A 27,917-nucleotide genomic window follows, 5' to 3' on the forward strand; every position below is an offset into this window, starting at 1 on the left:
TTGCATCAGTGATGCACAAATTTTGTTTACCTTGAAACATGAAAAAAAAAATTTTTACTTAAAGTTCACACAAAAATACATTAATTTATAAATGTTTTCCAATACTAAATCAAAATAAATTTCATGAACTGTTCAAAATATGTATGTTTGTAAAATAAATTCCTTAAAGAAACCCATTTTTCTAATTAAAAAAAAAAATTTTAATAATAAATTAATTTAGACAATAAAAATACCTGTTTTTCTTGCTCGTTGAAATTTTCAAATATTGAAATAAGTGATAGGTAAGGTAAATTGTTTTCCAATGCTTGGAAAACTTTAAATATAATTTGTTGTGTTTTTGCTTTAAATAAAGTAAAATTTGTTGCATTACTTTTAAATTTTTGATAAGTTTTCCCTTTGTTTTTTCTTTATTGAGTTGTCATCATTTTATAAGAGATTTTTTTTTTTGTAATTTTATGTTTTTTTATTAAATTTAATTTTGTTGTTTTGTTTTTCTTTATCTTTGTTATACTGAAATTTTACATAACTATAATTGTTGTAATTAATGTTTAATCTTCTCCTTTTTATGATGTTTTTTTTTGCATTTATTATTATTTTTGTTTTGTTGTAAATGTAGCCTGTGGCTAAAAAAAGTGATTTCTCTTTTAACTATATAATATGGTAATTTTTGTTTTCTTTAAATCAAGTTTTTCTTTTCATTATATATAATATTTGTTTGTTTTGTTTTTGTTTATATTTAAAAAGTTAAAAATGTTTGTTCTTGGGATTAGTAGATGTATTTTTATTATTATTATTATTGTAAATGGATGAAGACGTCATAACAACGGCAGCCGAGTTTGAAGACGATGACGAGGGTGATAATGATGATGTTGGTAATGGTGGTGGTGATGACAACAAAGCTGACGACGATATAGACGCCGTAGAAGAAGCCGTTACCGCTACTGCCGCTGTGGACGACGACATGGTTGCGAATGTTTTAATAATTGTTTCAGCTGCAGCGGCCGCAGCTGCTGCTACAGCAGCATTTGTAGCGACCGTTTGCTGATGTTGGAATTGATGGTGATGGTGTTGATGCTGCAGATGATGATGGTGGTGGTGCTGATGCTGATGGGGCTGATGATGATGGTGAGTAGAATGTTGTAGGTGATATTGTGTTTGATTTGGAGGGTGTTGCTGTTGGTGGTGGTAAAGTTGCTATGCCAAACGTGGTTTCTTTTGATGTGGAGACTCTTCGTCATCTTCATCTTCTAACTCATATTCATCACCTGAATCACTACCATAATCAACAAGCTAGAATGATATGTACAAAAGGAAAATGTATTACTATAGAAATTCATTTAGAAAATAAGAAATGAAATATACATTAATATGTATGTACACATCTGCTCAAAATAATAGATACACCTAATTGGAAAAAATTTAAATGGCGGTAACATTGAAAATTTCCTCGCAAGCGTTAAGAATACATCATATTATTAAAATTTCTATCTGGCAATGTCATGTCAGTCAAAAATCTGGCAACTATTTGCTTTCATGTTGATTTTTAAAAACGAATTTATTTGAATTACAAAAAATTATTTGCTCATAAAAATAGATACACATCAGTAATTTGTAATTTGTTTATATACAATTTTTTTTTGTGCAATTTTTTGTTCCTATTTACGTGAAACAGTAAGTATAATTTAAATTTTAGCAACAATTTTATAAAAAATAGGACTCTTTTGAAGAAAATGGGACGAAATCATCATTGTAAAGAAGATGAGAAAAAAATTGTTCAAACGATGAGAAATCAAGGAAAATCATTACGGGAAATAGCAAAGAGCATAGGAAGATCTTTACATTTTGTCCAAAATGCTTTATCTAAAAAACAAAAAAGAGAAACTCGCGGTAGACCAAAGAAAACCAGTCCAGAAACAGATAGGCGGATCGTCCTTATGGTTAAAAAAGACCCTTTCATATCATCGAAAGCTATTTCTGCGGAGCTATGTAACGAAATCAGTCCACAAACAGTTCGTCGTCGTCTTTTACAAGCTAAATTGCCGGGAAGAATTGCCAGAAAAGTGCCACTAATGCGCCAAAAAAATATCAAGACAAGATTAGAATTTGCTAAAGAGCACTTACAATGGTCCGGGTGTGAAGGCGAAAAAAAATGGAGAAATATTTTATGGAGCGACGAAACAAAAATAAATTTGTTTGGAAACGACTGCCAAAGAAATGTACGCCGACCAAAAGGAAAAGAATTCCACGTTAAATTTACAAAAAAGACGGTAAAACATGGCGGGGGAAACATAATGGTTTGGGGTTGCTTTTCATGGAATGGTGTTGGTCCGATATTCCGAATAGAAGATACCATGAATGCTAGTGGGTATAGAGACATATTGGAAAACGTAATGCTTCCATATGCATCGGAAAATATGCCATTAATATGGACATTCCAGCAGGGCAACGACCCAAAACATAGTTCAAGATTAGTTAAAAACTGGTTCTTGGAGAATAACGTACCTGTTTTAAGCTGGCCCAGCCAATCCCCTGATTTAAACCCAATAGAAAACTTGTGGAGTGAATTAAAGATAAGGCTTTCGAAGGAAGTTTTCAAAAATAAAGACGATTTATGGGAGAAAACGCAAAAAATATGGTACGAGATTCCATTGGAGAAGTGTCAGAACTTGATATCCAGTATGCCCAGAAGAGTGGAGAAAGTTTTACAAAACAAAGGTGGATATACTGGATACTAGCTTTACTTTAATAATAAACTAATTTTTTTAAGATAAAATTTATTAGCTTTTGTTTAATAAGAATTTTTAAAAATGTATCTATTATTATGAGCACCAAATTTTTCGAAATTTAAGAAATTTAATTTACTTTATAATATTTATTATTAATTATGAAATATTTTGTTTTTGTTTTTTACTCTCCTTTTAACTATAAATAAAAATCGACTGAATTTTTTTTATAATTTTACAATATACCATTATTTTTTTTCGTTTTTAAAAAATAAATTTTGGTGTATCTATTATTTTGAGCAGATGTGTATATAGCAGTTTATTTTAACTACTATGTAACTCTTATTTAAAAGTTATATACATTTTTATATTTTCCATAAAATTTAAATTTGAATTCACAAAAAAAAAATCATATTCAAAAAAATGGAAAATTACACTCTGATTTTACACAACAAACACAAGAAAAAAATTTAATTTTCTTTGTGGAATTTTGTTCATGTTTTTGTTGTGTAAAAGTGTGAAAAAATCAGAGTGTAATGTTCCATTTTTTGAAATGAATACCCTTATTGTTTAAAAAATTTTTCACAAATATTTCCATTCAAAAATTTTTCGGCAAAAAATTAAATATTTAGTATACAGTAGATTCTCGTAAAAGTTAATCGCTCCGTATCTTAACCGAATTTCAGCTCTAAAATGTGCCCCTCTAAAAAGTTAACTTCGAGGTGGTTGAAAATGTTGACATCAGAATTAATGACATTGAAAATTGGAACAAGTATCAAATTACGAAAGATAACGATGATTTTAAAGTGTTCGATAATGATACCAACAGGTCAATTATCGAGCAAGATATTGAACAACCAAAAGTGAGCTTCTAGAAAGCTGTGGAAAACATAAATAAAAAATCAGGTGGCAGACCTTTTCAATATGCGCACGAAAATGTTCAAGGGTTATTACACAAAAGAAAAAATCAAAAAAAATGATTGGCGTAGGCGTATTTAGACGACTGTCGTATTTGTAGGCGTATTTAAAATTCAATTGTATCTTGAACCTCAAACAAGCCGATACAAATGAAATCTAAGTTCATTTTTTGTAATGATGAAAACTAATTCATTAAAATAAATTCCCCCAAAACCGAAAAGTATCATATAAAAAAGTAAACAAAATTTAAATAAATTTTACTTTATTTATAAATCGCCCACCACCAAATGGTTGACCTGGATCCGTGCCTGGTCAAAAGTGATTTAGCTAACGACTCAACAGTTAAAAACTTTGATGAGGGCATTCCTTGTTTTTTTTTTTAATCGCTCAAATAGCTGTTTAACTATTTAAAGAAATGTTCGGGTGTAATAAATTTATTAGTAAGAATCATTCCGAAAGGCGTATTACATGTCAAGACTGTAAAAAATGTAACCAGAAATATGAAATTTGCATATTGGGCAAAATTTACCCACTAATGTGAATGTCATTTATTTTTGCAAAAAAAAAGGATATGGGTTAATGAAAACTACTTTCTTCTACAAAAAAAGATTTGTTTACCTTCTTTAGGCTATGAAATACGTTGACGATAGATATTTGTTTTTGATGAACAACAATTGTGAATGTTTTTGTTAAAACACAAGTAGTAACCCCCGTATTCAGTTTATTTATTCGCGCTGCATATAATAGATGTTCTCTAAATTTAAATTTCACGTCGAAATCAAACCTCTTCCGCTTACCTTCTTTAAAATATTTTCCCCAGTTTGTGCTGTGGATGATGGCTCTGCCTCTTTATTTTCATCTACTGTTGCAGTAGTTGTGTTAGTGTTTGTTTTATTATTCTCATTACTGTTAAGTTTAGCTGCTTCGGCAGCTGCAGCTGCTGCTGTATTTGCTGATACCCCCGAAACACTTGCAGCTACGGCCGCCACGGCAGCAGCTGCTACCGCTGCCACGGCCTCGCTTGAAGCCATCGATGATAAAAGCTGGGTTGCCGCTGCAGCAACTGCTGATTCTGTCAAAGCACTTGTCGAGGGTCCTGCCGTTGTTTGCGTCGCATTCGATGTTGATGCTATACCGCTATTAACAACACCGCCACTTAACGCTAACTCTTGCTGTTGCTCTACTGCTGCCAATTGTTGTTGCAATTCAACAATATCACTTTGTTGCTGCTGCTGTTGTGCTTCCAAGTGAGCAGCTGAAGAGGTTGAAGCCACACCGGCTGCTGCCGCTGCTGCTGCAGCCGCTACCAAAGTGCTATTTAGATTCAATTGCTGCTGTTGTTGCTGATAATTGTGCAATGGATGTTGTTGCTGGTGCAGGGCTAAATTTGCAGCTGCTGCAGCGGCAGCAGCACCCAAATGAGCGGCGGACGTTTGGTCATTGCTATTGCAATTACTACTACTACTACTGCTACTACTACTGGTGGAGGGTGTTTGCAGGCCGCCGATGGAATCGCTACCACCAACTCCGCCGCCACCACCAGTTGGAGAAAGACTCGTGGATGACGTCGTTGTTGTGTTTAGATTACCGGTGCCAGATGTGTTACCCAACATACTACTGGTACCGTGTTGTTGCAGCTGTTGTTGTGCATTTTGTGGCGGTGATTTCTGTTGCAGTTGAGATGTTTGAGAACCATTCTTTTCGGTAACGGCTAAAAGAACAACGGGTAAAATTAAAAGGTCAATATGATATAAGAATATATCGAAAATGTAGTCAAAATTTCTTAAAAGTCAATTGTTTAGTTTCAAGATCTGTGGTAAATATGAATCAGAGTGTGGAACAAACATGAAGTTCGCTTAAAACTTTGTATGAAATGCTTCCATCTACAGTAGTGTGCGATGAAATAAATAGTCATCATCGCTTCAAAAAAAATTGGAAGAAATTCGTCAATAACTACATAAGCACTTAAAAATATCATCCAATATTTGATATTAAAGTGTATTTAGATTTAATATAGAAATAAACATGAAAATATACTTTTGTTCTTTGTTTTGTTTTGAAGATTTATTAGTCGGTTGACTTTTTTCAAAAATATTTAAAATATCTACCGCAATGAATATAAAAATTAATCTGTTTAACCAATGAACTTGCATTAACCTTCATAGGGATTCGGGCCTAATTTTAAACTTGACCGATTTTGAGATTAAAATTGATTTTGTTCTAAAAGTGAGTGGTTGATATTTTTAATTTTTTTAATTTCAAATGAAAACAACTACGTTAGGTTTTTAGAAAAAAAAATTGGCTAATTTGGCTAATTAATAATTGCTAATTGGCTAATTATCATCTTTGCATAATTCCGAGGCGCTCATTAACTCTGAACTTGCTCACTTAGTTGACTGGTCAGAACGAAACTTTTTAAAACTTAATCCTATGAAATGTCATGTTATGTTATTTTCTAAATACCCCATTGTTTTGAATGTTGTTCTTGATAATGAGTTATTAGAAACAGTTCCTCATTATAAAACGCTTGGTTTTATATTGGATGATAAGTTAACATAAATAATCAAATCAATTTTGTAATTTCTCGTATATCTTGGATATTAATAAGGTTATATATATATAGTATTGCTTTTTATTTGTCTTTGTCGGTAAAACGACGTGTTTGAGGTTTATTCCTGCACTTCCAACATTAATATGGAAAGATTAAGGATGTGTTTCAATAGAGTAATCCGTTACATATATGGTCTTCGTATTGGTGATCATGTTTCGCAATATTATTTGGATTTACTAGGTTGTAGTTTCGATAAGTATGTTCAATTGAGGCAAATGATTTTCTTTTACAAAACTATAAAATATGGTAAGCCTGATTACTTATTGAGTAAATTTAACTTTGCCATATCTAATCGAACACACTCTTTAATCTGTCCGGCACATACTTCATTGATTATGGCCAGATCATTTAGTGTACATATTACTCGGTTGTGGAATACGGTTATTCCTTACCAGGATCGTAGATTCTCTCATTCTGTAGTGGCCATCAAGAATATATTTTTATCGAATTCATAATACATTGGCTGTTTGCAATGCAGCGATTATGAAGCCAGCATATTTATGTTTTCCGTTACTCATTTATGTCTTTATGTATGGTAACTATATTTTTTTAAAAAAAAAAAAAAAATTTTGATATTGATAATCTTGAATGTGATGATAAAGAAATCTGGTAAAACGATCCTAGATTGCATTTCTATTTTCCTTTTATAATTCGATATTGCTTTTTTTTGATTTGGGTTTTGGTTTCATAGTAGTTTTATTACTTTTTTGCCATCTTATTTGCTATCCTAATGTCTTCATTTCATTCATTCGTTTTAGAGACCTAATAAGTATGTGTAAACTTCAGTTCTTCCTATTTAGTTTAAGTTTTTGTTAATATATTATATATACATAATTACATTTAATGAATTAAATAAAAATATATTGTATTGTAGTCTAGCCAATTAGGCCCTATGGGCTTGAGGCTTCTTATTTTGAATTAAATAAATAAATTTGGATCATATTTGACCCGGACCAAAAATCTTGAATTTTTGTTACAAATAAGTTAAATGTAATATATATATATACATATGTAAATATATTTTCATCATACTTGCTTAACATTATATTTATATGAAAACTGGGATTCCCCTGGTAAATACCAAAGCCAAGTTTGACCTATTCTGAAATTTAGAATAAATTTTTTTTAAAAGTGAGTGGTTGATATTTTATAACTTTTATTTAATTTCAAATGTCACAATTACGTTAGGTTTTTTTAAAAAAAAAAATTGACAAAAAAACTATATATATTTAAGAAGTGTCACTTCTTCTTGAACTACAATATTTTTTGCTGGGTAGTAATATCCTAATTTAAAAATTTGAGCAAAACAATGGATGCGCATTGAATTACCAATTATTTTTACCGCCACACGAAGATCATCATTATTAAATGGATTATTCTCTCCAATATCCTTTCAACTTCACGCCACAATCTGTTAAAAAATTTTTGTTTCTTGAGTGTATGGGAAACATTGACAATATTATTGGAAACATGGACAATATTATTCTAATAGTTTTGTTTTGTTTTTATTTTCAGTTTTTTACTTAAAAATTATAAATGTTATTAAAAATTTTACTTAAATTTAATGCTCAATTACTCACACTTCATGACGCTATTATAGGTTTCAAGTTCTTCTAAATCTTCTTCTTCGTTAAACCACATTTCTTCCTCCTCCTCCATTTGCCTTTGATCACGACGAAAACGATTACCGCGTATAATTGGAATGCCACTAAAAAAAAACAATAACCATAACATAACAGACAAATACATGGAGAGATAATGTAAAAAAATTAAACTTACGTATCTAAACCCATCTTATCACGATCTTTTATTCGCTCTTGATATTGATCGTAACGATTTTTCAAATATTTAAACGTTTGTACATATTCGATTTCATCAAATATTTTGCTAAATGTTTCAACAAAATAAACACACAACGTTTTTATATCTTCCAGTTTAACAAATTCAAATAATTCCAATATAGCAGATTCGAGTAAATTATAACGACCATTATTGCGTATGAAGGCATCCACAACAGGAGCAAATAGATTTCCTTTAACAATGTGTCTATAAAATAATAGAAAAATGTGTGTGTAAAAAGTTTAACTCCTTACTATGTATTTAGTAACACCTACCGATTATAAAACTCATCTTTGAGGGCAACAATTTTTCTTAAAAGTCTTAAAGCGCCTAAAACAAGGAACGTATGAGAACTCTTCATGAGTACTAGAATTCTCTTGAGGAGATCTTTTTGTATTATAAAATTCTTAATATGATAAGTATGATGTTCAACACAAAATGATAAAATATCTAGTACAATTCCCAATAATTGTGCTGTTTGATAATCTTCATTTTGTGGGCGATCATCGATGGTGTTGAGCAACAAAGGTGCTGAAAATAATGAAATGAAGAATTTAATTTTAATTATTTTTTTTTTATTTGAATAAGAAACAAAAAACCATACCTATTAAGGTTTGTATACTGTGTTTGTAGAAGAAATTTAAGAAATCACCCTTTTCTGTTAACATATTTTCGGGTTCTAACAGTATTTTTATTATACCCATCAATTGCACTGCAACACCTAATTCTGGTTCGGAATCATTTAACATTTGTTCAATGGCAATATTTAACAACATACGGTCCTGAAATTTGTAAAACCTTGACATAAGTATATGAATAAATAGCGAAAATAATAAAGAACTTACACCTTCAGTACGATTAACTTGTTGTAGTGTATAATTGCGTACGACTAATGGCGAAAATTCAACAATGGCCGTTAGTATATCGATAGAGGCCGCCTTTGTTTTCTGGTCGTTCATCACCAATGTTATTTCCAAAGCTTGCAAAATACCCAGACACGTGAGGGTCTTGTAGAAAGAATCTTTACCCTGCGGCTGTAGGTTTTGCGCGTAATTACAAAATTCCTTTAGAAATAAAACAATGTCACGTCGCTTGGCATCGCTGGTATTTGGATCGGTAAGTAAGGTAAACATATCAACCAGAAAACGTTCATCCTCCTGGATGAGAGTGACAATTTCAACTTTGTTAAAGAATATAAAACTAGATAAAGTATTTAACATATTATCCTCTACGAATACCGATGGTGTGGGCAATATTATATCCTGTATATACTGCACACGAAATGTTTGATGTATTTTCGCTAGTAGATCCTGATTTTTGATCGGAACTGCTTCACGAAATTTAGCCCATTGTTTTAAATACTGACGATGTTTCTTCGGTTGCGTTACACTGGGATCATACTCCAGACATCCAACCACATCGAAAATCGTATCTTCAGCAAACATTATTTCGAAAAGTGCATTTTTGTTTAATAGAAATATGTTTTTGAATATTTCGAAGAGATGATGTAGACCCTCGGTATTGTCGAGATCCTCGCACACATGAAAAAGATTAAGTAATTTCTTTATATAGTTTTCGGATTCCAGTGCCATGGAGAGTTTCTCTTTGCGCAACGGTGTGGTCAAGCAATTCTGTATGACTTCGGATATGTCTTCAAGGCGGGCCAATTCACAGGGTGGCAATTCGATAGGCGGTGCTGTATCTGACATATCTTCGAAACGTTCATCTTCGGATTCTTCGACAATGTCTTGTGTGATTTCAACGGATGGATCTTTACCTTGAACCTAGAAAAGTTGTTTTGTTGAAAAGGCATTAAAACTTAATTTCTTATAAGAAATCAGTGTTCGGCTGAAAAATTTTACATTTTTACAGAATTTGTTTGGTGCTCTGATTTTTGTCATACAAGTGAATTCTATGCAGAATTAAACCTTCAGACCCACAACAAGAACAAAAAATACTAAATTGTAATTTGTGGAAAACTTAGCAGATTGCATTTAACATTTTTATTAACAATTTTTTTAAAAAGTAAAAGATAAGTTTGTTAATTTGTTGAATGATTCAACTTACCTGGCAAATTTTTTCCCATATTTCATCACAACCAGCCTTTTCTTGAAAACTCAGGGCCAAATCAAAGTTATCACCCTCAGACCAAACAATTAAGGTATCCTGTTGCTTTTGATAAGCGGTGTCTGGCTGTATTTTACTTTCCAAAAGTAAGCTACCATCTGATTCAGCGCGTACTAACAAAGAGATGCCTACAACAAATTTAAACATTATTTAGTAAATAAATTTAATAAAATTTCCCAAATACCAACCTTTAAGCCTGTCAACATAATTTGATGACACATGTCCCGTGCCACGATCATCCCATTGACGTTCTGCATTTAAAGCATACAATTTAACACGTCGGCGGGTATCGGTAGTCATTTTGTTAATGATTTTATTTTGACGGATATTTTACACAATTTACTTTTGTAAAATATACTTTTTTCAAAAATAATGAAACAAAAAACCCCACTTAAGGTTTTATTTACTGTTTATGAATATGCAGAGGCAGAGAAACACTGGAGTTTATTTTACTTTACTTTAGTTTTTTTTTTTTTTGAGTTGGCTGTAGTTTTGGGAATCAGTTTGTTTGTTGTTGTCTAGCGTCCCAATATGTTGTGGCACACGTGTCAAGTAGTTATTGTTGCTAATCTTACGCTTTTTGTTTTATCCTTAGAATTAATACAACAACAATGACAACAACAAATTTGCTTTTTAATATATAAATAATTTATGTATGTCTCTGTTTATTTAATTATTTATTTATTTGTCTCTTACTCTTTGAAGAGAGTTAAATTAGTGTGTTTTCGTTTTAGGAAGGAAAATTAACAGAACTTTGTTCCTTTTAATTTCAAGATTACTTTCTTTTACTCAAACAAAATTCTATTTCAACAAACTAATGTATTGAATTGAATTCAAAAATTAAAGGAATTTGAGATTTACTCATTTATACAAATTATAGTAAACATTTTTACTTCTATTATGTAATAATAATGCTGCTCTGTTGACGGGGATGGGCCTGTCTGAAGAATTATTTAAAGGAAATCTGAAATAAAACAAGAAATATAAAATTAGTAAGAACCATTAATTAAGATTTTCAACAACGGCGAGTGAACGTAGAGTCAGTCACAGTGTTGCCAATTTAGCCCTTTTTGGGCTAAATTTAGCCCTTTTCAATCTTGTTTAGCCACAAAAAAATTAATTTAGCATTTAGCCTTTTTTATTTTCATTTAGCCATATATATTTACTCTAATGAAAATTATATATTTACTCTAATGATCTGAAATTTTTGCTGTTGAAAATTAGTAAAATCAGTTCAAAAAAATTGGCAGGGATATTATGACAAAAATTAACTGAAAATGTTGAACCAGTAAACAATTTAAGCACATACAAATTGTTGGACCTTCCATACATTCAAAAAATGCCATAACTAATATAGAGAAAATGGACGTTATTTGAATAAAGATTGTCAATAAATATGTTAATGTTTTACGCGCGGGTCCGGGCGTTTATAAAATCATATATAGGGTTAAAGAGAATACTTTTAACTTTATCTGGGCGATGTATTGACGTAAATATAGTACTTTAACAAATATTTTTAACACATGCCATGTAGTATACCGTTTTCAAAGATAACAATCCAACCAATTTATAAAGAAAAATTCAGTTCATTATCGATAATAATTTAGCTATGATCATTTTTATCTGATCAAATATAGAATATTAACTTTTTTCGAAATTTAAATTAAATATTTATGTTTACATATTTTGGCTACCTTAGTTTTGATATGTTTACTAACTAATGGCAAAATTTATGTTTTTGCCAATGAAAATCAATTCTGTCCGGCGACGTGTATAATTTTTAGAATATTTTTTTTTCTGCATTACATGAGTCATATTTGCCATATATTTATTCACTTATCAAAATATTCTCCATCGAAGTTATCACTTGGATTACTTTATACATAATTTGTCTTTCATATAAAAAAATTTGCCTAGGAGCATTTTGCAGGCCAGGTGATAAATACGAGGCTTTAAAAACATCGGCATATGATATACGTATTACGCTATTTTAAAGTTAAGGATCAACATACAGGAATAAATATTCTTATTTTCTTGCATTTGAACTTGTGTTATATTCATACATTTTTGTTTGTCTATTCGGCATAGCCAAATGTAACATTCTAAGTTGTTTTTTTTCTAAGTATTTAGCCCTTTTTGTTCACCATGAATTGGCAACACTGGTCAGTTATCCCAAAAATAATGTTCATTATTCATTAATTTTAAATTAATGTCTTTACTTTCTAGTTGAATCTGACATATGTACATATATGAATCTTAAGATGCTGCTCGATTTAAATTATTACCATTTTTATATTCTTCTTCTAACAGTTCAAAATATATATCGCATATAAACAGAATTTTTGTTTTGAAGATAGTATTATTTGTTAAACTTAACAGCATGTTAAACAATGTTTTACTAAACCCCATTAACACGAAACCTGGTTATGCCTTAAGTTATACTGTCGGTTAATATAATTTTTGTATGAAAACTGTCAGTATAACTATTAGTTAACACATAACCAGCCTTCGTGTTACTGGGGGTAACCCTAAACATACAATTTATCTGCTGTTGAATACCCATTATCATTCTTCAAATTAAATATGAATATAAATGGATTAAATTGCAAAAAACTTCTAAAATAAAAAAATAAAAAAAACATCTCATGCTATTTGAAGAAGAAACCAACTCTTATCTACTTTTTTGTAGTTGACCTGAGACTTAATATTATAACAATCATGAATGAAAACATTGTGAAAGCTTAACAAACACCATTAAAAAACGTCATCAAATGCCGCCAACAAAATCACATATGAGATGTATGTGAGTGTATGCTTTTAGGCCTTATTTTAAACAAATAAACAACAACAAAAAATTGCGCGTATATACATATTTATAAATCTTATGAACAACACTCTATGTACATACATTTTAGAAATTTTTGCCAATGCGCAGAGATATTGCAAAAACAAACAAAACAAAAATACACTTTAAAATAGAGAAAATAAATCAGAAATAATAAAACGTATAAAAGCAAGAATACAAAATTGTATTGTTCTACATAAAAAAAACCAATGTTTGCAAACAGAAAAATGTGGAAAATAAATATAAAAAGGCTGTATAAATAAACATAAAAAACACTACAAAACTTTAGCAAAATAATTCAGAGCTGTATGTATGACTTAATTTATAACACATTTACGAAAAATACAAAAACAAATCGCATGCACAATTAAACACTATTCGTCCCTGGATATAAATTAACTTATTTTTCATGACATGTAGTGAAAGCGATTTGTTTTCTTAATATTCCATAAATTAATTAAGATTGCAGTCAAGTAGTTTTGGCAGAAGGTAGGACTGTCAATTATTTCAGTTACATTTTAATCAAACAATAATAACTTTTGTTTAATGTTAATTAACGTGGAACATGATTATTATATCTTATATTTTGGAACAAATACATATAACTTCAATAAATATAAAAGTGGAAAAGTGCAACCTTCTTCTGCGGTGATATTGTGGGATTCGCATATGATGGGGTAATAAAGCTACATTTCTGCGAAAAAAGCATTAAAAACATCAGCAATTGTCTACGAATTCGACCTTTTGGAGAATGTTTTAAAAACGCTAAACAACACATGGTTACAAATTTTTGATTGCGTTAGAGCTGATGAGCAATTGTATGCGTTTATCTTCATTATTTATATATGCATGATCCGACACTCGCACAATTGTCAAATCGCAAATCTTGCGATTTGATCTCTGCATTTTTCTAATTTCTAATATTTTTATGTATTTTTTTTTGGTAAAATAAGCCGGCACTTAATTTCAATTATTCAAGGCACTGGCAACATACATTTTTCGAAGATCACTTTATCAGATTTTTTTAAATAAGAAAACAACGAACAGACAAAATTAATAAAAATCAAAGAACATTTATTAAATTTCATATCATATTTTTAATAACAATTATAAGAAAATGTTACTAGTTCAAATAAAAAGAAAACTTTTTTAATTCAATTAATTCATAATTTGATTCTTTTTTACGTTTGGTTTAGTCTAAGTATTACAATGAATGTAGATTATCTTTATTTAAACTTTTAATTTTAGTTGGGTCCATCCTAATATAAGTATCATACATAAAAGTATAAACAAAAATATTGCACAGCACCATAGGTTTTTTTTATAACAAACATAATGTTATCAATGTTTTTATATCGTGCACTCAGCTCAAAAAAAAAGTAAATAAAAACAGAAAACAACAAAATGCTAAAAAAAAAACAAGTTTAACCGGCGTTTAAAGAAATCAACAAAAAATAACATTAGGCCAAGAAAATAAAACAAAAAACGGAAAGATGTAGTATTGACTACATAAAAATATGTTTATAATAAAGAAGATATAAAGTGATCATTCACACTCACTGTATAGTAAACAATAAACTAAATATAAACTCTAGTTTATATCACACAGCAAATATTTATGTTCTCAATCCTTGTGAATGCTTTATTAATTTTCATGCAATGCAAAATTTATCATTACGAATTTTTTTCGATATCGATATAGAAATTATGATAAAATGTACTAAATGTCTTGCTCGATATCGTATGCCATAATCTCACTCAAATAAGAAAATTACGATCCATTTTACTCGATATCAAATGCGGTAATTCGGCCCCTAACATTTGTATCAATAACTAGTCAGCCTTATCATGTAAGGCTGCAAGGAAGCTGTCGTTGACGTAAAACGACTACGCCTTACATGATAAGGCCGAGTATATTTAAAAACTTAAGAAAGATTCGGCAATTATAATCCGTATAAGTTTATGTTTGCTGGGTATTTTTTTATTATTGTATTCATTATAAAAAAGCCACAAAAACATAATGAACAGTAATAGCAGAAAATACGAATATAATCGGTCGATTCACAAGGTATCCTATCATGTGATATTGTCATAATGTTCTAATATTTCACAATGGTTTGAAAATGTTGTTATTGCCTTTCAAGCAAAAAAGCTCTAAAATAATATTACTCTGTATGCTATGATTATTGTGTTACCGTAACCAACCAGCGGAGACCTGCGCCAAAGGCCTAAGAGTTAAACGGAGCCGCGGAGTCTTGAAATATTAGAATATTATGACAATATGACATGATAGGATACCTTGTGAATCGACCAAATGTATTTTTTAACAAGATAAAAAAACAAGCAAAAATTAAACTAGAAATACAATAAAAAAATTTTAATCAATACCAAATACATACATACATTCTAACAAAACAATATTGCCAATAAACACATACGACAATTTGTGATGACGTACCTCGCACAGTAGTTCCCATGGAATATTTCATTATTCCAAACAAACTCTTTACAAATACATATGAAATTATCTTTTATAATAAACGGGAAACTTAATTCTTATGTTTTATTCGATTCATATATCGTGTGATTCGATTTATATATCGAAAACTATGTTGAATCGGTAAAATGTTTTAGATTTATAAATTTATTTTTATTTTGAACCAATGGACAAAATAGTGGGAGTGGCACCTCCCATATATATGACAAATTATACATAGGGGAAGTTATAGCTGCTATCAATATTAATATTTATGACAAATATGCACGGACTACCAACAATATTAAGTAAATGTTAAAATTTGTATACATTTGAAAACTTCTTATTTATATATGCGTATTTGTAGTTTATACAAGTCTAAACCGCTAAGAATTACTTTAATACACCACAACTTTGTAATGGCACTCGACTTACAGTAAGGGAATTAATGAACAATGTTGTCGAAACGACCTTTTAACTGGGAAGTATAAAGGGACAGATATATTGCTGCCACGTATTCCGATGATAACTATTTTAACCGATTGCAGTTTCATATTTGCTTAGCATTGACAAATTGATAAAGCTCAAGGTCAGTCTTTGCAATCTTTCTAGAAAATCCATGTTTTTCACATGGACGGCTTTCAGTTCAGTCCTATTGCATTCGAACAACAAATAATTAATAAAAAATTGTAAATACTAAACATTGAATACAAATTTTTTTGGTTCTAAACTTTTCTATTTTATTACAAGGTTAGAAAATAAGAAATAAACATTGTACTTTTTATTGCATTAGAAACAAATTTTAGATAGACTAAATATATTGTAAATCATTACGGTACGGGTAGCGAATTATATATAATTACCTAAACTGATTATTTGGAAAACATGTCCATTATATTCTCAACCACGGTATTTAAAAAAATTTTGTGTGTAATACATTAATTTACAAGGTCTACAAGGGCATTTAAATTTGTTCGATTGGAACAATGTGCAAAAACAAAACCAAATACTACTACATAACAATTTATCGTTCAGTGGCTCTGACATTCATTGTCTGACGTAAATTCGTCTGGCATGCTTCTGGTTGTTGTTTTGACTGTGCTGTATGTATGAATATGTATTTTATTGGTAGCATTTTCAACCACATACCACCACTATACAACTGCAAACACAACTACATATATACTACTAGAATACGTTTATTTCATTCGATATGCAATATTTACTACAAAATTTAAAAAAAAGGAAAAACGTGCTATTTGTTATTTAAGCTAATAAATAATGAATGGCGAACTTATTCATTTGGTAATATAATTTTAAAAGGATTTATTATTAATATAAACTTATTGTATGAGAGTATATCAATTAACTTTATCAGTTAAAAAAAAAATAACATTAAAGTGGTAGCAAACAATTGCTAAACTACGTCTATAGTATACATTTTTTTATAGATAAGACTATATAAAATATTTATAAATATTTCTACAAACTGTTAATACTCCATATTATATATACATATGTATTTCAATGTCATAGTAAAATGCAAACAAAAATAAAACTTTGCAAAATTATTAAAAGAAAACGTTTTCTGTTGAACTCTCTTATCAGTACTAATGAACAAAAAGTGCCAAGCTACAACAATTCAAATGAAATTATTTTCATTTAATTAACTCTACACTAGATTTTTTGTATTTAGTAGTTGCCCGTCTCACGAACAATTACTCATCATTGTTATTGTTTATTTTATACACACTGACTGAATCGACTCTTTGTCTTCTGAATTTTGCCTAGCCTCCTTCGTTTTAATTTATTCATACAAATTTAATACGTAGCAGTATCTATAGATAGATTATTAGTCATGTTGGAAAATTTGCTTCGCGTGTATTGTATATACTATGAATTAAATTCTTAAAATTCATTCATAGCAAATATGAAATGGAGACAATATATTACATACATATGTACATTTATTTGAAAAACAAATATTTCAAACAAACATCTATTAAAATCTATCTAGCGTTTATAAAAAAACGACTTTTTAAAAAACCGGTTTGTCGGTTAACCGAAAAATGGCCTTTTTTAGAAAACCGGTTTTTCGGTTAACCGACTTCGAAAAAACCGGGTTAACCGACATTATGTAGAAAACATAAAATATCCAATAAATTTTTAGTTTTTAGTAGTCAAGAATGGTTAATATTTAATAACTATAAATAAGCAAATGTGCTAAGGAGTGAGATCGAAAAATTCTTAACACACGTTTTTCATTACATTTTTTAACCCAAGTATTATTTGAATTTTTTTTTGATCAAGTTACCTTTGAAAAACATGTCAGTTATTATGTGTAATGTCAATTATATTAATTTTTTTGTTAATCTGATTAAAATGAGTGACCAGAAAAAAGTGCGTACTGAAATTATTAAATATTTTCAACAAAACCCAACTTGGTCTTACAAAAAGTTGGCCAAGCATACAAAGGTCTGCCGTCAAACTGTTTCCAATGTTATTAAACAGTACCGGGAGAACTTGTCAGTTGATAGAAAACCTGGTTCAGGTAGAAGGAATGGTCCACATGATGTTTCTAAAGCCAAAAAAATAGAACGCATTTTCAAAAGAGCTCCCAACACATCCGGTAGGAAAGCAGCCCGGTTAGCTCAGTGCTCGGACTATTTGGTACGAAAAGTTAAAGCTAATGCAGGTTTAAAAACATACAAGGCTCAAAAAGTTCCTGACAGGAACGCTACTAAAAATTTAGAGGCCAAAAACAGAGCACGGAAATTGAAGTCAAGTTTTATAAAAAAATATTCTTGCTGCATAATGGATGACGAAACGTATGTTCTGGCAGATTTTTCGCAACTTCCAGGTCAAAAATTTTATGTTGCTGATGCTCGAGGGAATGTTGAAGAAAAGTTTAGGACCCAAAAGCAGACAAAATTTCCCAGAAAGTTCTTGGTATGGCAAGCAATATGCAGTTGCGGCAAAAGAAGCCACTCATTTGTTACAACGGGCTCTATAAATACCGAAATTTACATCAAGGAATGTTTACAAAAAAGGCTGCTTCCATTCATAAGACTTCATAATGTGTCCACTTATTTTTGGCCTGACTTGGCATCCTGTCACTATGGCAAACAAGCCCTTGAGTGGTACAAGAACAATAATGTGGTATTTGTACCAAGAGAGGCAAATCCTCCAAACTGCCCGGAGCTAAGGCCAGTGGAGAGATATTGGGCTCTTGTTAAAAGAGAATTGAAGAGTACAAAAAAGGTGTCCAAAAGTGTGGTAGATTTTAAACGGAGATGGACTACATGTTCGAGCAAAGTGACAGAAAGCACTATAAAAACGTTAATGGAAGGGTTTCCGAAAAAGGTTCAAAATTTCATCACTAGTGATTAAAACTATAAAAATAATTTTTTTTGTAAATTGTAATAATAATTTCAATCAAATAAAAAAAAAATTAAAGCTGTAAGTTTAGTGGTTTCTTTTTTATAAACATATATGTATGTTAAGAATTTTTCGATCTCACTCCTTAAGTCCAATATACTCAATATATATTTATATATACTTATTACTTATTACACGTTTTTTGTCTCTCCTGTAATATTTCTGAAAAGGAACATAGCACGTTTGTACACTAAGCTAACGAAATGATAAATAAAATAAAATTTTAAGAACAAAACACACTAATGAAGTCAAATTTATTGAAACGTTTGGTAGAATCACCACTAAGTTTTTAATGAATCATTAGTAAGATTTAGCCTAAACTTCTACAATTATGCGGAATTTGATTTTCATAGTTTCATTGTGTGTTATTGATTCTGAAAAAGGTTTTAAGGAAACTCATCCTCCTCTTCTATTTACAATCATTTTAATTATTAAAAATTTTTATGAAATAGTTTTATATTGTATATCAGCAGATCAAATGTTTGATATAAATTGCATAAAATAACTATAAAAAATTTATCAAAACATGAGATTTACTAATCTTAGTCCCAAATTTTAAAAACCGGTTAACCGAGTGATATAAACCGATTAACCGAAAATCAACAATTCAAATTAACCGGTTCGCAAAAAACCGACATTTTGATTTTTATTAAAATTACTTTTTAATGGTAATATGATCAGTAAAACAGAATTTCATAACAAACATTTTTTTCTGCTGTTTTATTTGCTTTTTTGTTATTTCTCCATCTTATACAATTAATTATTTCCGATTGCAAAACCCTCTATCTTTTCAAATAATTAATTTTGGAATAATTTTTTCTTGCAAAAGAATGATTCTTTTAAATGCTTTTACCTCAAAATTACCTTTAACCATCCATTCCTTCACGAGGAGCGTTAAACGTTTTAACACCCTTTATGTGATGGCCAAATAAAGAGAACAAATAATATGAACACATAACAATATCTTTGTGTATAATTCGGTTTTTGGTATGCAAAATGTTGGGGAGGAAAACAAAGACATAAACGTAAAACGATTACATACTTATAGACCATTAGCAAGAAAAACAATAGCAATGTTGTCAGACATGTACATTAGGGTGGCCCTTAATAAACGAAAGTTGGATTTTGGCCATTCTCACCCCCAGTTTGGTGAACGTTAGTAAACAAATCATCCTGAAAAAATTTTAAGTAAATCGTTTGGGGTTAAGACGTCCGTGCCGAAAGCCCTCTGAAGTTTTGAGATGCATTTACAAGGGGAAAAATGCATTTTTTCAGTTTTTGTAAAAATTTTGCCATTAGAAAATTACTTTTCCAATTTAATTTAAAAGAATAGAAATGTGTACGTAATTATCATTCTAAAGTGTCCCTAAGAATGTAGAAAAATACCACCAACAAAAATTTTAGCTTGTTCTAACAAGGGCAACCCGTGCCGACTTTCGATTTAGTTTTGAGGTGCATTTACAAGGTGAAAAAATGCATTTTTTTCAGTTTTTTTAAATTTTTGCCATTAAATAATTACTTTTGCAATTTAATTTAAAAGAATCGAAATGTGTACGTAATTGTCGTTCTAATAAGATATAAAAGACAAAAATTGGTTAAAAATGTTAAAGTTATTAAAAATTCGCCAGGCCATTAATGTGTCTCAGGCAACTAGAACAAGAAATGTAGGAACAAAATTAACATACAGTGGTGGTCAAAACATATGCAACCAGCAACAGAATTTTACAAAAGTGGTTTAAACTACTTTAAGATGTAAACAAAAATATTCAGCTTATATTTTTTAATTAATGCCTTAAAAAAAGAATATGAAATTTAATTCAGAATTTTTTGCATTGAAAAGAAAAAAAATTTAAAAAACTACGTACTAATTGCTTTTAAAACATTTCTGTCTATAAAACTTAATATTTCGTGGCAAATCCTATATTTTCAATGACGGCCTTATATCGGCAAGGCTGTGAAGCTATCAAATTGGCAATAAAATTTACAGGAATAGCGTTCCAAGCATCTACCAATCCTTGAAACATAATATTTGAATTAGTGCAATTTTCGGTGTCGATTCTTTGATTAACGATTTCCCAAATGTTCTCAATGTGATTTAGATCTGGTAATTGTGGTGGCCATTCCATTACCGAAACTCTTTCTTGTGCTAACCACGATTTAACAACATGTGAAGAGTGCTTGGGGTCGTTATAGTGCTGAATAACTCATCCAAGAGGCTTATTATCCTCAGAATTTGGAAGCATTACTCTTTCCAAGATGTCTCTATAGATAAATCCATCCATTATTTCATTAATTTAGAGCGATGGGCCAACTCCAGCAGCAGAAAAACTGCCCCCATACCATTACGTTGCATCCTCCACTTGTTTTTTATAAAATTGCAAAATTTTATAAAATACTTTTCTTTTTTACTTATTTTTCAAGTTGTAACATAATTCCCGGAATTCCCGGGAAATTAAATGTTTCAATCCCAATTCCCGGGAAATAAAATACCCTAGCCATATATTTAAATACACACATAAACACATGATCTTCAATACGCTAATGTAAAAATCATACATGTTTCACCTAAATGAAACCACTTCATCATCCCCGCTTAAACTATTTCTTTGTCATGTAATTTTTTTGCTGGGAATGTAAAATCTTTAATTAATGGCTATATAGGTCCGCCTAAATTAAATCTGTAAAAATTACTCGTTTCGAAAAAGAACTTTTTCAAATCAGAATGAATTTAAACAAATAAAAAATAGTATTAATAGTATTACTATGTCTAATGAATATTAATAATTCCTTAATATTTCAATTTGTAGTAGAAGTTAGTTTTCCTGGTTTAAATAAATAGTTTTGATTAAATTTTGTTATTCGGTTATTTAAATCGTAATTCTTCTGTGTTAACCGATTTTCTGTTGCTAGTATCGAAGCAATTGGCAACTAATCACATTAGTATATGTGCAGAAATAATACTGTAACATTAAGAAGAAAACTTATAAAGATATTCCCGAAATATTCCGAAAAAAATGTGCTGGAAAATTTTCTCTAAACTAAAATGTATACCGAGTGCATGGTAGTGCACTGTCCCATAGTATCCAAGTGCAAGAGCAAAATATAAAAAATAAAAGAAAGTGGGTGAAATTTTATTAAAATTAACAAAATCTTCATTTGCAAAATTGTTACAAGATTACATAAATTAAAAATTATTATATTCTGATGAAAAACAGCACTATTCTGTACAGAAACTAAACCAAAATTTAAATGAAGAACCTTTTTGTTTTAAATTAATAACTATAAAATTAACTCTGGACTATGACAAAAAAAAACTACAAAAATGCTTATCGATTTTAAAGGGGAAGTAGAATTTCCCCCACGATAATACAAACTACAAAAACGATAGGGTATTTAAAAATTTCCATAATGCCATATTCAGCTGGACGGCAGTGTATTTATTCAAATATATTTCTCTTTAGTGTTATCCCACTGTACTATAACAATAAAAATAACAAAAACAAACTTATTGAACTAAGTAAATGTATCAACAAGCAACAAAAGCCTACTCATGTGCAAAAACATCGGAAATACTATAATAAAACGAGAACGAAAAAACAAATTTACACTTATAACAACAGCAACAAGATTTTAGTCATTCATTTATATTTTTCGTTGGTCAGTCAGTCAGGTTGACTGGTTGGCTGAATGGGAAATTGTTTGACAAAGTTGAAAATACAGAAAATAAGGTAGTATTGTTGAATGTAGTTCAATAGGAATTCAAACAGTCCGAATTTTGGATAAATGTACATATGTATGTTTACTCAGATATACATATACTATCATACATACATATCGCTCATTTGCTCATAAAAGGTTTTTTTGAACTTAGCACTACAAAATATTCCTACTTTTTCAGTTACATAGTTTCATATTTTTACTAAGATGTCCGTTATAAGTTCTCATAAACATAAAACTAAAACTTATCTTAAATGTATATATAATTATGGACTTCTTATTAAAAATAAGAATTGATGTGTTTCAACACAATTGACTCCATAATCATAGAAGCAAAATTCAGTACAAGATGGCTTTAAGTATTTGAGTGTTTGTTTTGTTAGCTGGCTGACTGACTGGTAGATTCATTAATTTTATATGTGTGCGCGCTCTTTTTACAAATCACACCTTTTTTTTGCCACTTCTTTTAACGTATTTTATTCACCACTCCCTGTCAACCCACCCTCTACTAACTTCAGTTTTCCGCCTTAGTATAATGTTTTCATATCCCCTAAAATAATTTATAAAAAAATATTTATAATTTGATTTCAATCATTTGGAAATAATTTTGTTTATAACCAGAACATTTATGTAGTTGAAATAAATAAATAAAAAATTTTGTTTATTTACAGGACTTTTATATACAGTGGCTCCATCGCATAATCGGGCAAAGGTATGTCTGACATAAATTTGTCCTTAATATAAAGAAAGTAGTTAAATACATTGCATTTTTCGCTTTGATTTATATGTATGTACCTATAGACTTGTTGATCTGAACAATAAGAAAACACACATTAAACACTCATAAAATATGGTTGAAAACCTTTGTTTTTAGTACCTACTTTATTTTTATATACATATGTACATACAGAGAGCCTCAAAAGTTAGTAAACACCACAAACTATTTGATGTTTTTTGAAGATAATGAAAGTCCTAAAATCTTTCGATCGATTAAAATTTAAAAGTTTCGGTTTGTTGGAGATTGGGTTGAATAATAGATTCGGAACTGAAAAAAAAAAATGATTAAGTCGGACTACACTGATTTGCATGATCTTGAAAAATCAAAAATTTCACTGGTTCAGTCACTTTTGAGGCTCTCTGTACATAGCTAATTATGTATTTAAAACTTGTAAATAAATTATAAATAAAATAATCTAGATAGTTTTGAACTATCTCCATGATGGTGTATAAACCTTTTACCATGATGGTGTATAAACCTTTTACTATAAAAGTAATTTTAATTTTTCTAAAAAGGCTAGTCACTGAAAAATACTCGGCTATCCAAAAGTCAGTCTCTTATTAGTTTTAATATTCAAAATTTCAAACTGCTTAGTTTTCTGCCAACTAGAACAAAATATTCGAAAACATGTAAAACAAGGCAAATTTACTGTACAGTAAATTAGCCTTGATGTAAAATATATTAAATATTATAATTCCTTTAGTTTTTACAGCACCTAATTAATATTTTGTATTAATGTTCCAAAACTATTCAATATTAATACTTAAAAAATTAAAAATTCATTACGAGAATATTACAATTTCGAATTTCGAAACTCTTATAAGAGATATACATATGAATGAGTTTTAATTTATGGAAATCTAAAAAAATATTTAAATAATTGTACATTCAACTTCTCTGTGTATAATTTCGACAATAACTTTAAATGTTTCATGTTTATATAACTAAAAACACTAACTATAACTATAAGCAAAAAAGCCAAAGCCAAGGCAAATAAAGTAAATAGCAAGAGTCATAACGTAGTACGAGGGCGGTTCAATGTCCGTGACTTTTTAATTTCCCGCCTCTTAACTGAAAGTCAACATTCATCTGTCAGTTGACTCCTGTTAAATTCGAATTGATAGCAACCTACCGCGTTCCCACGACAAACATTGTCAACCACGCAACAGCGAGAAAAACCATTTCAATGGTAAATTTCGTTGTCGCCGTACAAGTACGGAGTATGCCGAATATTCTGGACGCCCAGTTGAGGTCTCTACACCCGAAACAATAGAAAAAATACACGATAAGGTTTTGCCCAATCGACTGACTGACTGCACATGGTGTACACATGTGAAGTATCCATGGCAAATATCCATGAATTAGGCTACGAAATGCTTCCTCTGCCGCCCTACTCTCCGGCTCAAAGGAGCTCCATACACTGTCATTCATTCAAAATGTCACTAACTTATTGATGCACCCTCGTATGTAGATGTATACTACACCGACATTCAACTTCATTGTCATCATCACAACATACATCTACCAAACCACCAGGCTTGGGATATCATTTTTGTTCTTTTCAATTTATTCATGTTTTCCCCTCATGTTGGGGTTGGTTATACACATTTAAACGTTCCATAGACTTTTTATGGAGGGACTCTATACTTGAATTTAATGTTATTCATTCCTATGCTTGGTAGATTGTTTACTTCTACAGCAATTGGATTTTCGTAACGTTTTATTTTCTAGTACCAACTTGTATAGTATTTTTCTTTACTTGATGTTCCCTCTATCTTTTCTATTGTTTATGACCATATTTTGTATTTTGTTGTGCATTTTTTTCGCATTTTAGGTAGTTATTTTGTTGCATACTATGGAATGTGTATATGAAAAGTGTTCTTTTATTTCATGTGGTTCAGTGATTTATCTTATGAAATCCCCTAGAAACAAAATTGTCAATTTTAATAGGTGCTTATTTAATTCACTTGATTATTGTACCTATTTAAATGTTTTAAATGTTTGCATTTTAAAAGTGGTACTTTATATTTTAATATATTTTTTGCATTAACCTCGAATCAACTAGAATTATGAATTGTTGTATTGCGTGGAATACTTCTAATAATGCATGAAATCGATTTCATAGTTTGACACACTCTTTAAACATAGGTATATAAATATTGAAGAAATTTGATTTAAGTGTTTCAAAATACATGCATAAATCACAACAGGTCCATGATTCATTACATATGCATATAAACTCAAAATTAAACACCCGACAACAATAAAAATCGTTCAAGTTAAGTCGAACTCAACAAGAATTTTTCTCACAGCAATCATATTCAAAATTGTCATCCTAGATATGGACCAGAAAGTTATTTCTGGAAATTAGTTAAAATAATACCTATATGTAAATACGACGCGGTGTAGAAAGTAGTGTAAGGAAATATAATCTAGTTATAAATTCATAATTAGGAAATCTCGAATTATTTAAAACATTAAAATGGTAGTTTGTGGTGTTGAAAGTATTGTAACGCAATAAAATCTCGTTATAAATAAAAAATTGTACCTACCTATTCAATAAAATAATCTCGAGTTCTTGAAAAAGTCAAAATTATGGTCTGTAAATTGTTAAATTTTGCAGTCTATTGTTATTAAATTTAAAACAAAAAACTAAAGTAAAAATATATTAGCCCTCATAGTTTAACGAAATTAATGTTAAAGGTCCAATGACCCGCAAATTACAAAAATCATGTATTTTTAGTTAAATATTACAACAAAAAGGAATGATGCACAATTGATGGTTTATTCAAAATTCATTCAATTAAAAATATAAAAATATACTCTGAGACGTCATAAAATCCGATTATGAATAAGATAATTATCATATTTATTATAATTGTGCAAAACGCATACATAAATATTAATAAAAAATAATAATAAAAACCGAATAAGAATTTAGCAAAGAGAAAATTTAAAAATAATGGATACACACACAAAATACGAAAAATCGTAGAAATGAGACACGAAAAAATACGTAAATAAAAAACAAATACATACATAAAAGAAAAACAAAATAAGAAAATTCACCACTTTTAGCGGCGGGCTAAGTAGAATGTAAAAAAAAAACAAATTGAAAAATAAGTATATTCAACTCAACAGAAATAAGAGAACAAACAATAATTTAGAAAATGTGTGTAATATTTTGCATAAACATTAAAAGAAATATATTTTTTCATTATAGTTTATAGAATTGTATACGTATAAACTCTAACAATTGGAAAATCGTTTAGCAGTAATATTTTCACAAAATTTTGTTCGTATATTTTGGCAACATTGTAGAAATAAAAACTCGATTGTGTGTACTCTTAAAAATTCAGTGACACTAAGATATGTATGTACATGTACGTTAATAATTATGATGATGATGAGATACAGACAAAACACAATATATTGTAACCTTTAAAACAAAAATAGTAAACATTAACTATTTGTGTATTCAGTTGTTAAGCGAAAAAAATAAATTTTTAAATTAAACACGCTTAGCATATGCATACTTAAATATACATATATTCTTCATATTAATTTTGTTGCAAATTTATATAAAATTAATTATTTACTAATGACGTTGAAGTAGACTTCAGTTAATAAAACAGAGTTGTCTTTTGGCACACGTACGTTGACGTCGTTTTCTGTAAGCACTATTCACACACACATACGCACTGACTTCTATATACACACACTAATGTGGACAGTCATTCGACGACAGAACAACACCAACACTTTTTTCATTTTTCTAATAGCATAAAGAAAAAAAGCCGAAAAGGGACGTAATGTGAAGGCCACACTTTTTTCTCCAATTTCCTACTTAATTACTATTACAACTCAACAGAAAATCATAGTTTTAACGTAAATAATATAATTTAATATCCAGTTCAATTAGGATTTTATTGTAAAAATATTCACGAATTATAATTAAATATGTATATGTATGGTCGCACCACTTTGTTATATTATACACTACACACTTCTTTACCACTGACTCGTTCACTCACTACTTTACAATCTGTATTTTTGTCAATTACTCTTTATGCTGCTCTTTTTCCAAGTTTTTTTTTCTTTCTTCAATGTCTGCACCTTAATTTTTTTATGGCAAATTAATGCATTTATTTGAGAAAATTTTCACAATATTTCTTCAATTTCCGTTTACGCATATTTCAAGGTTTAATTATTTATATGTTTTATAATTTTCAATAACTTTTTTATATGGAAATTTTACAAATGAAACTTTACGTCTTTTTAAAACACACCGATTCCGACAGCCCTATACGACGAATGGCCACAAAACATTCGTCATTCTACGATGCCGCCATATTGGAAAAATATACAAAAAACAGAGATGTTACAACAATACTTGGATAAACAAGTGACAAAATGAAAACAAAACAGAAGCATGTGTGTTTATA

General features: G+C 29.7%; 1 protein-coding gene across 1 annotated transcript; it reads right to left on the reverse strand.

Moving 5' to 3' along the window:
• Positions 1–436: 436 nt before the first annotated feature.
• flfl (serine/threonine-protein phosphatase 4 regulatory subunit 3 flfl) lies at positions 437–27,795 on the reverse strand. The gene is made up of 10 exons (XM_065515547.1): positions 27,537–27,795; positions 10,407–11,182; positions 10,159–10,346; positions 8,937–9,875; positions 8,696–8,873; positions 8,367–8,622; positions 8,032–8,298; positions 7,833–7,960; positions 4,439–5,352; positions 437–1,290 (listed from the first exon to the last, which is right to left on the reverse strand). The coding sequence occupies exons 2-10, from the start codon at positions 10,516–10,518 to the stop codon at positions 1,195–1,197; spliced, it is 3,078 nt and encodes a 1,025-aa protein (XP_065371619.1). The 5' UTR covers positions 10,519–11,182; positions 27,537–27,795; the 3' UTR covers positions 437–1,194.
• Positions 27,796–27,917: the final 122 nt, after the last annotated feature.

This window comes from Calliphora vicina, chromosome 1 (assembly GCF_958450345.1).
Source record: "Calliphora vicina chromosome 1, idCalVici1.1, whole genome shotgun sequence".
In the NCBI taxonomy this organism is placed as follows: Eukaryota; Metazoa; Arthropoda; class Insecta; order Diptera; family Calliphoridae; genus Calliphora; species Calliphora vicina.

Excerpts from the sequence above, each read along its gene's own strand:
- flfl (XM_065515547.1), bottom strand. The coding sequence starts at position 10,518 with ATGACTACCGATACCCGCCGACGTGTTAAATTGTATGCTTTAAATGCA. Across the intron at positions 8,874-8,936 it reads AAGTTAATCGTACTGAAGGT|GACCGTATGTTGTTAAATAT; the intron begins GTAAGTTCTTTA and ends TACAAATTTCAG. Across the intron at positions 5,353-7,832 it reads CTATAATAGCGTCATGAAGT|CCGTTACCGAAAAGAATGGT; the intron begins GTGAGTAATTGA and ends TTGTTCTTTTAG.